The sequence below is a fragment of the Arctopsyche grandis genome, chromosome 12 (assembly GCF_051622035.1).
Source record: "Arctopsyche grandis isolate Sample6627 chromosome 12, ASM5162203v2, whole genome shotgun sequence".
Classification (NCBI taxonomy): domain Eukaryota; kingdom Metazoa; phylum Arthropoda; class Insecta; order Trichoptera; family Hydropsychidae; genus Arctopsyche; species Arctopsyche grandis.
The window spans coordinates 3,989,370-4,003,372 of record NC_135366.1 but is presented as its reverse complement, the minus strand read 5'-3'; the positions used below and the strand labels follow the sequence as shown (position 1 = coordinate 4,003,372).

General features: G+C 35.5%; 2 protein-coding genes across 3 annotated transcripts in view; both read left to right on the top strand.

Moving 5' to 3' along the window:
• The window catches only part of mip40 (Myb-interacting protein 40), a 237,704-nt gene that overhangs the window by 43,380 nt on the left and 180,321 nt on the right, over nucleotides 1–14,003 (top strand). The gene's annotated exons all lie outside the window — the stretch shown is intronic.
• On the top strand, nucleotides 327–4,397 carry LOC143919983 (uncharacterized). 2 transcript variants are annotated; one of them, XR_013261292.1, is made up of 4 exons: nucleotides 327–1,625; nucleotides 1,705–1,938; nucleotides 2,206–4,306; nucleotides 4,346–4,397. XR_013261292.1 is itself a non-coding variant. In XM_077442632.1 (3 exons), exons 1-3 carry the CDS (start codon nucleotides 1,512–1,514, stop codon nucleotides 2,899–2,901), a joined length of 1,044 nt encoding a protein of 347 aa, XP_077298758.1. In that variant the 5' UTR covers nucleotides 677–1,511; the 3' UTR covers nucleotides 2,902–4,397. The 2 variants fall into 2 exon arrangements, 1 of the variants encoding a protein (XP_077298758.1); XM_077442632.1 differs by having other exon boundaries at nucleotides 677–1,625; nucleotides 2,206–4,397.

Genomic DNA, 14,003 nt, shown 5'->3' with positions numbered 1-14,003 from the left:
ACGTGTAGGAGCTAGTACTAGGAGCCGCCAAATATCTTTAAAATCGCCTCTTTTTTACACCCACGAAACGAGTCCAGCGTGCTTATTTGACGGTCGATTTAAAAAAAAATACGCCGATAGATGCACAGAAAGTATTTTTCTCATACCGATGATCAAATTTTTTTAAAAATTGGTCCAGTTTTGGAGGAGAAAATAGGAGAATACGAAACCTCGATTTTGTCAATTTAAAATACGTTTTATCTGGTCGAAGCGCAACTGTAACATTCACTCAATATATATATATATATATTGATATATATTGTCGCATTCACTCAATATATACATACACTTGTAGGCGGGGTAGGTAAGTGTTGACCGTATCCCGGCCTAACGAAACACTGTTGTGCTAGTTTTATAAAGTTTTATTGTTTGCCTATGGTTGTACAAAGGTATGGTATTTGTGGGCAAAAGTATGTCGTTCAGCGGTCTCTGGATATGGTAGAGTGTCGCTGGCTCGGCATTCAGCTATGTTCAGAAGGTCTCTGGATGCGGCAGTGTGTTGCTGGCTCGTTGTTCGGCTATGTTCGGAAGGTCTCTGGATACGGCAGTGTGTTGCTGGCTCGTCCGGCTGGTTGATCTTCCAAGTCCGCGTAGTGTAGTGGTGGCTGGTCAGGAGCTGTATGTTGACTGGTCTGCTGTTGTGTGTCGACGCTTGCTGCTGTGGGTCGACTGGCGTTGTTTGGGTTGTACCTCCTTTTATAGTGTTTCTGGAATCGCCTGACCGATGGTGGTGGTTTGTTGATGCGTAAGAAAGGAATGCACTTTTGTCGAGGCGTAGAATTTTCTGGAATGATTGATGGAAGTGGTTATTGATGCGTGCGAGCATTTAGTTGTTGATGCGTACAAGAGGAATGCACTTTTGTCGAGGCGTAGTATTTTCTGGAATGCTTGGCGCTGTTCCGCTCGATGTATTTTGTTGTTGCGGAATATTCTCGAAGGTTTCGATGACGATGACGACGACGAGATTCCTACACACTCAATATATATATCGAAGAAAGGAACGGTAACAAAATTAAGATTTCGGGTGTACAGCCCTCTTAAGGGTAAATCTCGCACCATTTGAACCAAATTTAAAAAATCTAAATACAAGGATCTCAATTATATGTACTTTGTAATTTTGTGTTTTTATTAAAACAATCAATAATTTTTTTTATTATCAATAATAGAAGTATGACAAGATAGTAAATAAATATATTAAACTTTGAGCATATTATAATTGTCTCCGCAAAAAATTTTTTTTTTCATAAAATTTCTTTCCAAAACAGATCTACATATTGCGTGTATCCTGTCTTCACATTCCTTACCATGCAAATACTATATATAATAATTACACTTGCAAAAACAAATTTCATGAAATACAATCATTTTTATATAGTGGTACACTTTAGCGTTATGTACTAACAAGTGGTAGGCATCCATTGTCCACTGTCCACTCTCCAGGACTTTTTTCTGCTTCTCCTGCCGAAGTAGCGATGGAGTGCAGACTTTGCCTCTGCTCTGCTCCAGCAGGGTCCTTCGTCTCCATCCACGACGACCCTCATCCACTGCGTTTGGTGCAACGCATTTGGACGTGCTGTCAGCTGCGGGTCAGTCACGTTAAACTTTAACCATTGCTATTGATAATTCGCTACTCCTCGTAGTCGTCAATACCTTTCACATTTGCAGGTTAGGAAAGGAGACCATCTGCCAGATATGATATGCCTTTCTTGTGTCAACAATCTGGAGTTGTTCGACAGCTTTCGGAACGCTTGCATTCAGAATGACGCAACGTCTAGGGTGGAATTAGACGAGTATTTGAAAATCAAGCCGGAGGAAGTTTTGCTGGAAGATTTAATATGGGAAGATGAGCTGGATGCTCATTGCCCACCCGACATTTGTAGTTCTCCAGTAGATGGCGAGGTGAGTAAATACGATTCGAGTGCTTTAGATCGATTCTAAGCAAAACATTCGGTTAAAGCCGAGACGCGGGACCGATCGGACTGCTCGCTGCTGTTAGTGACTATTGTGTGTGAGTGTGAGTCTAAAAAAGTATAGTCAGTGTCAGAAGAAAAGGCCTCAGCATCTCAGAAAACGCATCTCATCTTTAACCGAACATTCAATTAATCGAAATTACAAATTCACATATAAAATGACATCCTATCACATAACTTTCGATTTATTTTTTAGACCCCTGGAGGAAAAAATACTTGGAATGATAATATGGCTGAAATAATAGATACCAATAGAAAGCTGCACGAATGTGATGTTTGTTCGAAATCATTCATTGGAAAGTATGTATTCACCGAACATATGAATATTCATGCTGGGATAAAGCCACACAAATGTGACATTTGTTCAAAATCATACCTTAGAAAGTATGAACTCACCGAACATTTGAATATTCATGCTGGGGTAAAGCCACACAAATGTGACATTTGTTCAAAATCGTACCTTAGAAAGAATGAACTCACCGACCATATGAATATTCATGCTGGGGTAAAGCTACACAAATGTGACGTTTGTTCGAAATCATTCGTTTCCATGCGTTACCTACGTAAACACCAGATTACTCATAGACCGGTAAAGCCACACAAATGTGACATTTGTTCAATTTCATTCCATAGAAAGAATAATCTCAGCGTACATATGAATATTCATACTGGGGTTAAACCACACATATGTGGCTTTTGTTTCAAATCATTCCTTAGAAAGAATTCTCTTAGCGAACATATGAATATTCATACTGGGATAAAGCCACATACATGTGCCATTTGTTCAAAATCATTCCGTTATAAATATCAACTCTGTAATCACATGGATATTCATAGTGGGATAAAGTCAGGCAAATGTGCATCAGGGTCAAGTCAGTCAGGAAATTTCTAGGGTGAGGGTCATTTCTAATACACATTTTTTTTCAAAAATAAGGGTTACATATATTCATATATACAGTACACTCTCGATTATCTGGGCTAATGCTGGAAAGGAAGGGCACGGATAATTGAAAAACATGGATAATCCGAATCATCAAATTTTGCCTTAGTTTCGAATATAATATTATATTTATAACAAAAATTTTGGATTCATAATTTTTATACTCATTTTTTATTAAGAAAAAAGCTTATAGTTAAGCAGATAAGTGGCTGTTAGTTGTTAGTACTAGAGTGGCCAAAATGTAAAATAAATCTAGTCTACCACCCAGACAAAGCATTGAAGTTGTCTTCTAATCCTAATTTCTCATTTAAAAACTTGGCTGTTTCCATACACATTTGACCGCTAATTGGTTTTTTCTTCGGCTCGTTTTTGATTAAACCATAAGAGCATAGTTTCATCTAAATCTTCGTATGTTGACATTTTCATACTTTTTCGTTTCAAAGGACCTGTAAAACAATCTCTCGCGAACGCCCCTAACTTTTTTGTTTTTACAAACCTTAACACTGAGCAACAAAAAATCACGTTTTTGAGTTACCAGAGAGGAGACTAACCAATCTTTACTAACTTTGACCCACTGAATTCGAATATGATAATGATTTTCGTTGGTTGGTGATTGTTTACGAGATATGAGCGTTTAAAAAAATGCGCGATTTTTAGTTTTTTGGCTCTTGCGGTCTTTAACTCAATCTAGTATGGCTGTGCTCAAAAGTGAGTATTGGAATCAATAGTCAGATGTTTTTCCCATTGATTGTAATATTTCATTGCTTTAAAATACTTAATAATTAATTATCTAGCGAATTTTAAAAGTCAAAAATATTTTTTTTTCCGTGCTATTTTGCATTAATTTGGCAATTTTTTTATTTCACCACTTTATAAGGATTGGTTTTCTATCTCAATATTTTTTTTTTATGTAAACGTACTAACTCAAGCGGTAATTGCAATTTAAATGCTTTCGTTGTGTAAACGGTTGTAACGCGAAATGTGATGGTTTTAGAAGTGTTCGTAATATTTCGGACTCTTCTAACTTATAAAATGATTTGATTTCGGTATGGAAATGAGCATCTGACAACCATTTGCCTTTAAGCATTAATAAATGTCATGTGCTATCATTTTCCCGTTCATACACTCCTAGTTTGTATCCTTATCATCCAGAAGGAAATCCAATTGATATCTCACTTCTATAAACTATTGAGAGCAATACTACGGTGCTTCAAGAAATGGGCTATGGGCTCCCATACGCTTCCAAGATTTTCGCACCTGTCTTCTCATATATCAGATCATTTGTCCACTTTCCTTGAGGCTTTTTTTTTCAAAGTGTAATAAAAATTGATCTTAATGAGTTGTATTTCGTTGTTTTGTAACTGGCCAGGAAGGCGCATTGGGGTTTACCTGTTAGGCCTTCCTGGTATATATGTGTATATAAAAATGAAAAAAAGCTGTGAAGCGACTTTGGCCTTTCATTTTGATCCTAAACCCACCCTTACCCAATAATATTAATCTTGTAAAATATTGCGTTTAATAGATTCATGTAAAATATTACAAATAAACAACGACAGTAAAACATCGTAATTAAACAATTAAATTATTAAAACATTGATTTTGAACAGAAAAACTCAAAATATGAAGATACATACAAAAAAAATTGATTTATTTTGCGTTCTGGTAGAACAATTAGAGAACAACGAAACAATTGTGATTATTTTCATTGGCGCCGTCCACACACGATATCTACTACCGATATTTCCATATCCAGTTCCCATTTTGCAACCTGTGGTTGCTATTTAGGAACTGGATATGGAAATATCGTATGTGTGGACGGCGCCATTGACTCTAAATCATTATGTGATTCCAAAAGATACTCAACCTACGAATAAATTTCATTTTGATTTAATTGAAGTATTTGGACTCATAACCTTAAAAGTCTAACTGCACAATACGTGACTGCTACACAGTCGTTTCTTGCAACAAAGAGATCCACGCGCCATAAGGAGAAATCGAAAATTGTTGCTGTATGTACTACCAAAACGTACGCGGTCTCAGGACTAAGGTGGCCGCATTTAATACGGCCATATCTACTATTTGTGATGGTATGGTGGCGCTAACGGAAACATGTTTGATGTTCAGACCAATTGTATCATGGTCGGCTTTCCTGGCGTTACGACCAGAAAACAGGCCTTTGTTTTAGAGGGGAAGCGACGGTTGCCGCGCGTTTCCCCTGTTCTATTCGCTTCCCGCTTCGGTCGAGTGAACACTTCACTCCCGCCTTCGTTCCCACCACCGAGTCACCGGTCAGCTCGGCCTGATCGGCAGACGATACTGGGAGATCAGCTCCAGTATAAGTCCGGTGTGAAGTGAGGAACCCTGGTCTCTCTTCGTTGAAGTGAGACCACGTAGCCGCGTATGTTGGGTTAGGTTTCTTGCATAACTTCAAGCCACACAACACGTGTTCTTTGGTATACAAACCCCCCCTTCTTTCACCCCCTTTCTGTATAATTAATATAAATACAGTTGCTTACAAACAGATTTACAACCTGTTTTCATTATATTTATTTATTTATTTATTAATAGTTTTGGACCATTGTGGCATTACAGGAAGAACCTAATGCGCCACAATGGCCTACATTTAATAAAGATATAAAAACAAGTAAACTGTAAATAAAGGAAAAAATCAAAAGCAGAAAACATGGTAAAATAAAATAATAAAAAAAAAGTAACAAAAGGAAAATATACATCAGAGAGAAAAAAAAATTAACAAAAGTATAAAAATCAAAAATAAAATCCATAAATCCCATTCTTTGTTTACACTGAACAAAATTAAAATAGTACATAAAAATGTACAAAGGAGAAAGAAAAAGTAAAATAAAATAAAACAAAATATGAATAAAAAATAAAACCACAGCGAGGCCCAAATGGAAGAGATATATATTATATATAATCTCCCGCCATTTTCCTTCTCCCCACACCACACTCACACATACGCACACTGTACGAGAGAGGGAGACAGAGAGCAGAGCCATCATCAGCAGAGACCAGACAGTAGATGACGAACAGCGGGCACCATTGAGGGAAACCACGCCGACGTTTTACCTCCGAGCTCTACAAACAGACATCAGGTGGCATCTCGGATGAGAACGCCTGGCGTCTGAACAGTTGATTTCATCATTTTTTGGTGCAGAACTTTTGGATTCTTCCTGGAGGGTGCATCGTCACGATAGATAAGAGCGACGTGGTGGTGGAGTAGTATTTGCTTCTCGCGATTGGTTGCAGTCCGTCAGGATGAAAAATTTCTAAACCCTATCAGGCGAGGACTTATTGGTGAGAGTTGATTTTATATTTTTGAGACTGTATGTGGGATGTTTAAAATATAATTTTCTGATAATTGTTGATTTTTTTTCGGTCGTAAGTGCGAATCATCGTAAGTCAACCCGTCGTAAGACGAGAACGACCTGTATTGTGAAATGCTATTTTATCTATCCCTGAGGACCTACATATACATATCATAATGCATTAAAAATTGAGCTTCTGTTTTTATCTTCTAAGAGAACTGCTTCAGCTTGTTCATCTGTTGGGGTTTCATCGTTGCGATGGAATTTCGCTCATATTGATTCTGAATTAATTTGTAATGAGGTTCGTGATATTGACTGGCGTCAAAGGTACCTCATGAATACTGATGATGCTGTTGAATTTATGTATGAATCACTTTATAATATATTTGATAGTTATGTTCTTCGGTTCATCAGTTATCCTAATTCAGAACAACCTCATCGGGTTTTCCTACCGTGGTTCGGGTCCAAACTTATAAGTAAAGCCCGGACCCAGAGCGTGCCACGTATTGTTCAAATGTTGTAAATGCATTGTTAAAGGTTTGGCGAACCTTTTTAACAAAGGATTTACAACAATGGAACAATGAGCGGCCCCTTGGCTATCCTACCTCTACTTATAAGAGATATACGCAGTGGCGGATTATCGAACAGCAAAATTGGCGCATATCTGTGGCCTCTAAATTTAAGGGGCCTCCAAATCGTTCTGAGAAAAATTATAATTCGGAAATTCCTATGCATTTTTCCATAAAATATTGGAGTTTACGACTACTTATTTATGTAAAGTACAAAGCTTTGCGATTATTGCTCTCGCCGTCGTCGATTGTTTGGCCTTTCTAGATAAATTTCACTGCTACAAAAGAATTCGCTAATTAATTACATTAAAAATGGCAGAATATCGAAACAACTTGAAGAACAGTCTTCTGAAAGAACTGAAGAATAGCTCCCTGAAAGGAATGAATATCAACCTCTTGAAAGGGCCGAAAAACAGCCCTGTAGAAGAACTGATGAAAACCCCTTTGGAAAAATTAATGTTTTACAACGTCTGAAGAACAGACTCCTGAAAGTACTGAAGAACATGCAAGGCAGGGAAGGTATGTTGACCGTATCCCGGCCTAACGAAACACATGTTGTGTAGTTTGAAAACGGATCGTTTTATTTTAGTTCGATTTGGTACAATGGTTATTGTATGTACGAAGAGGTTGTTTCTTCGGAGAAGTATGCTGGTCGAACTCCAGTGGAATACTCTGCTGTTTGGGGCTGGCGCGTCGCTATTTATACGATTCCAGAACACGTGTTTTGTGCGTTTCCTTTGTTCTTCGGGCACGTGTACTTGTGACACGTGTTGAGCGCAGATGCTTTGTTTTTGGTACACGCGCTGACCTAGTTACGCTGCGAGCGTGGTTTTATGGGTTCAGCGCCAAGGCGTCGTTAGTTTGAGAATGCAAGCGTGTGCCATGCGTTAATGACTTCAGACACGTGTTGTTTATGGGGGAAGCGTGTATGGTCGCAGGGGTCGTTGCCCTTGAGTTTATGCGTGTTTTTACAGGATCGGTGGTTTCGATTGCTTCGATTGCAGGATCGATAGTTTCGATCGACAAGTTAGACTAGATTCCTAGTCTAACTAGAACAGTTTTCTGAAAAAGAAAATGAGGAAGAAAGTAAAGGTAAAAATGATACTGTAATGGCTCCCAATTATGGATTTAGCAATCCCAATCTTATGGATTATGGATTTATGGATTTTATCCCAATCTTATGGATTTAGCATTGTGGCCAGAGCATTATCTGAAAAAATTATAAAAGTATACATAGAGAAACCGAACATATTATAGAAATATCTATGAATCAAATTTAATTGTGTAAAAGCAAATGGTAATAAAGGATTCCGACACAGGTTGAAATTTTAGAAAATATCAAATCCATTTATTGTTATGTATGTAAACTATTTTCACAAGCTAAAACTAAATTGTTAACAGGATTTAACGATTGGAAAAACATAACACGTAGTTTAAAAGAACACGAATCTTCGCCAGCTCATTTCAAATCGATGTTAACTTTACCAAAACGGTTTCAATTAATGGGCGTATAGATACAAACGTAGATATTGGCGATCTGTTTTTTATCTTTATTTGTTTTGATCAAATTTGTATGTTTTTTTTTCATCATCGACTTATCGATGGAATATTTTTTAAGTAATATTTTGAATAAACAATATTTAAAAAGAATAAATAGTACGCGATGGGCGTCTAGAGCAGAGGCTGTTTTTTTTTTAATTCAAAATATTAAAGAAGTTTTTATTAAAATCAGTGCGTCCGTAATTGAAAAACCTATGGGAAAACTGGAGGAAAAAAAATTGGCAGTTTATTTCGATTAATATGAGACTGCATTACTAACTACTTTGTGGGATAAATTGTTACAGCGCATCAATGCTACAAATAAATCATTACAAAATATGCAGCACAATTTGTTGTTAGGAACAAGATTGATAAAATCCCTTTCAGAATTTATTCAAAATACGAGAAATGAATTCTCTGAAATTGAAAAAGATGCTAACATTCTTACTGAAAATCATAAATATAAAGACACTAGACGTAAAAAATGAAAATTTCAATTTGGAGAGATATACGTTCAAGTTAATTTTAGTCAAAAAGAAAACTTTATAATAAATATTCGGTCCGGTGATTACTAGTCAAATGTGAACCGGTCGCTCTAGATCGGTCACACGTGATCACCCGTCACACTAAAACTGGTCACGAGAAAACTGGTCACACCCTAAAATCGGTCAACCAGTTTTCTCGTGACCGATTTTAGGGTGTGACCAGTTTTAGGGTGTGACCAGTTTTCTCGTGACCAGTTTTAGTGTGACGGGTTATCATGTGTGACCAATGTAGAGCGACCGGTTGTCCTATGACTAGTTCACATATGACTAGTAGTCCGTTTACCAAATATTCATAACATTATCTGCGATGCATTAATTTCAAAAGTATCAAGAAGGTTTAAATTAAATTAATTCAAATTCTAATTAATTAATTCGAATTAAAGATTTTCAATTATTTTTTAATTTTTAAATAAGTCAAATGTGTTGAAAGAATGATTTAAGAATAATAACGAATGTGTTGAAAGAATAATTTCAAAATATAACAATGATATTGGCACATGTCAAAAGCGAAAATATTACGAATCCTATCGATAATTATAAATTATTAATTGGAGGTTTAAAAACCAATTATTGTGTTGAAACAATTTTAAGAATATCTCTAACGCTTCCTTTAAGCAATGCAAGTGGCGAACGTTCGTTTTCAGTTTTAAAACGAGTTAAAAACAGTTTAAGAAATTCGTTAAATCAAAACAATTCAAATAATTTATCGATGATGTTTATTGAAAGTGATGTGGTGCATTTATTAGATTGTGATAACATAATAGAAAAGTACCAATTTAAAATGTTTTCCTTTTTTTCTCGATTGTTTGTATAAGTTTGTAAATAGATGTTTGTTTATATAATTGTATAATATACAATTATAAATTAATAATTGCATAATATATAATTGATTTGGTTATTAAAACAGTCCCTCAGAAATTGACCTACCCATTATTGTTACTATTGTCTGATTTGTAAACAGATTATTGCACAAATTGCGATCGCGCGCATAACAATCGTTGTCACAAAAACCGCGAATACGGAATATCTGTCACTCGAGTTCTTGTTAGTACAATATTTTGCGTGGGAAGTTTCGATTGATGGAGTTTTAAGGTGCCAGATGTTTCGTGATCGAGATTTTAGTCACGTGCACGAGATCGCTTTTTGCGGAATAATCACCGAATTATGTTTATATTTGAATTTGTCAATTTCGTGCAGTCTATAATGGCACCTATAAAATATGAAAAATTAAATCGATTAGGTTTAAATTAAATTTGATAATAAAGTTTCAATATCAGTCACACGGTAATTGGACTATTCGTCACATTGGGGTGGTCACAAAGACAATTTTTGCCATGAAAATCGCGAATACACAATATTTGGCACTCAAGTTCTCGCTACTATGATAGTTATCGTTAGTATGATGGACTTTTCGGCTGCCAGATGTTCCGTTATAGAGATTTTAGTGACTTTGTGACGAGTAATTTGTGACCAGTAATCACCGAACCCAGTCACACAGACCACACCTTATGAGCCCCTGCCCAATTGCAACTACACATTTCAAAGACTCGAAACGCTCCATTTGTCGGTTGCTTACATAAACCAGAACGGTGCAATCATTTTGGTATTTACTCTTTTGAATTTTCGCATTCGTGTATCTTGTATATTATATTCTTACTATACATATATGAGAACTTTATTTAAACAATATTTTTTTTCGCGTTCTAGGTTAAATAACCTCGTGTATTGCGATTACAGTTTTGTTAGAAGATAAGGCGCATATATATTTGTACGACGTATATTTTGTAATATCAACAATATCAGGTTATTGTTTCATATTATATAATATATCAGTTATAGAATACCGGAATACGATTCCCAATCATTCGACCCAAATGAGGAGTAGCGAATTCCGGTATTCTCTATAAATTAAATGAAAACGATATAAATTGACTTGGTTTGTTTTAACGCTATGTATTTCTAAGCAGAAAGTATTTTGCAGTTACGGTTTGTTTCATATCCAATCATTTGATGATGATTTCGTAATCATTCAGGTGGAGTGTGAGTCAGTTGTAGCATAAAGGTCTGCTCATACCTAACCAGCACGACCCGTATCCTGCAGGTGTCATGCAAGTGCCGATAGTATTCTTTGGTACATTATATGGACGTATTCATACTCCATTCGCGCATGCGCATTTACGCATTCATGCGCGTCCATATAAAATGTACCAAAGAATACTATCCGCACTTGCATGACACCTGCAGGATACGTATGAACAGACCTTAATTGGGACTCATACATTTTTAATGTTGACAATAATTTAAAGTTGTATTCCAGGTTTCCAGTACAAAAGTTAATATCAATAACATAAGAGTGAATATCTTAAATGTACATTAGATGAAACTGGGAATGGAATCATTATCGATGACACACTATGAAAACAGCTATTCAATTTTTTTATCTGGGAAATATAGGTAAGATTAAAATTTAGATGGTGTTTGTAAGATTTAGAGTTGAAAGTTCTGTATTTTAAAATATCAATATGGTTTGCTTTGCAGATATGAATCTGATGTTCTGAAATTATTCACACTGGTGAACTCCAAAAGTATTGCTTGTCGTGTCTGATAAAATGTAGTGGTTGTTTAATATCATATGTAATATAACAATATTTTATGCGAAAAACTATCACTAGGAGGTAACTCAAATAGTTTTCGTTTTGACGGAACATTTCCGTGAAATGGCAGTACCAATGATGGAATACACTTCGTTGGAAATCATTTGAATACAATACAAAGCATATGTAATGAAACGAATAGAAAATATCTCCCCCAAAGAAAGAATAGATTTATCGCATTAATTTAAGTTCATCAGTTTTCCAGATGAGCAAACAGAATGTTGGGGTTTGGTGCAAACGATCGACAAGCGTCAGACAGACTGAACCACAGATTAACTGGATGGCTGCTTTAAACGCAATTCTCGACTTCACGAATGATAGATTGTACATCGGATGACGAGTAACCTTTCCATGTGCACAGATGCAATTATTAAAATGGTAATTATTAAAATTGAGTTGGATCTTTCTGGCGAGTTTAATAAGGCAAAATTCGGAACTAAAGTATCAGAAGCACAGAACGTATACAGAGTAGGTATGTCGGGACTTCGGGTAGATTTCGCTTAGTGTAAGTGCGAGCAGTGCGCACGCATAAGGTACACGTGTCGTTAATCTGTGGTTCAGTCTGTCTGGCGCTTGTCGATCGTTTGCACCGCATCGAGAATGTTGATATCTTAATGGAGAGAAATATAATACTCCACCAATACTTACATATGTACCTCAAAATGAATAAAATTGACTAATTTATGAATGTCTTTCTATAATTTTATTTTGATTTATATTCACCAAATCATCCATTATCAATGAGATAGTGAAATTCACTTTTCAAAATATAAGAACTTCATTGTATTTCATTTGTCAGATTATCATATATACATATATGTAGGTATATAATATCCCTATTCTGTGTGTCTGTGTAAGATAACGCTCGCTGTACTATAACAGTCTTCGATTCGACATATGTACGTCACACTTAAAACACTGCCAACAAGATGTACAAATAAAATACCAGATCAACAAAAAAATTCTATATAATGTTTGCTACCAATGTTTCCTCTAGACAAATCTCCGAGCATTTAGAGCTATCTATTGAAAATTTATTTAATTAATTTTTCTATCAATTTTATATTGTTTATACGTAGGTAGGTAGGTAGTTTTTACCTTTTTTTTCATATTAACCCTTTGACTGCTACAACAACGATAAATCGTTGTTTTGAAATTGGCGAAGATTGCTACGACGATCGTTGTTGTCGTCATTAATTGTCGTATTTCAATACTTTCTTTGCCAGCGCATCAGTGGCACGAAACATTTTTTTTTATATACGTATTTATATTTATTTTTCAATCAAGCTTTATAAATATTTATCAATTTTTAAAAGTTCTTCAATTTCGGGTTCATCATCAAAGTAAATTTCGGGTTCGTTGTCAAAGTCATATAAGGAGTTATTACTTGGGAATTGATTATTGTCGATAAATTCATTTTCAGTATCAGTAGAGCTGCTGATTTGTCGAGTTCCTCGGCGAGGAGCTATTATTTCGCTTTTGTCACTTTCACTGTCCGATAACATTTTGCAGAGTTAAAATAAATGGCAAAAAACAATAGAAATCCGCTTTCAATTATATAGGTCACGAGACGTCACGAATTCGTGCAATCAATCAAATGCAACTGAAATGCATACAAAATGTTTATGATACATGTTGAAAAATTATTTGATTATTAGAAACTTCGCATCCTTGTGTGTCTCGCTCACACGTACACAATTAAAACCAAGAAAGAAAGAGAGAAAGACCGTTACCTGTTTCAAATGTATCGCATGTTTTAACAACGACAAATACATCGATGTCTAAAAATAGATTATTGAAAAAAATAATGCGTCGGAAACAATCGTCAAAACTTATTTAGTGTATATATGTAGGTATCTCTTTCGCACGCACGCATGTAAAAGCAAGACAGAAAGAGAGAGCGCGAGTCCACAACTGCTTCTTAAAAATGTATATAAAGTATTAAATAAATTACGCGCGTTCGGCGAAGTAAGTATGTAAAAAAATATATTATATTTATTTTTTTATAAAGTAATTACAAATGTTAGCATTTTTCGCTTGGACATTGAAAAACCTCGTAGCAGCCAAAGGGTTAAACAATTAAATATAAATATATTTAAAAGGTATTTGAAAAAAATACGACCGCGTACAGATCGAACACATGACTGACACATTTCTTTTAATTTTTTTATTTAATAATTTGATATGCCATAACTAGAGACACGTATTTTGGGCATTTTGCTATTAATGCTTAATTGATGCTAATAGATGCTAAATTCGTAAAATATGCGAATAGATGCTAAAATAACAAACAAAAGTGAAATTTGCATAAAATTTATAAAATTAATAGACAATTTAGAAGGGTCTTCCTATCCCATTGCCCATTTATTATGTGAAGAAATTGAGGGGATAAAACAGAGCTTGCAGTTTACCATAGACGGT

What these genes read in the sequence shown, in the direction of transcription:
- LOC143919983 (XM_077442632.1), top strand. Translation starts at nt 1,512, where the DNA reads ATGGAGTGCAGACTTTGCCTCTGCTCTGCTCCAGCAGGGTCCTTCGTC. An exon ending in GGACGTGCTGTCAGCTGCGG is followed by an intron (nt 1,626 to 1,704) that starts GTCAGTCACGTT and finishes TCACATTTGCAG; the next exon opens with GTTAGGAAAGGAGACCATCT. An exon ending in GTTCTCCAGTAGATGGCGAG is followed by an intron (nt 1,939 to 2,205) that starts GTGAGTAAATAC and finishes TTTATTTTTTAG; the next exon opens with ACCCCTGGAGGAAAAAATAC.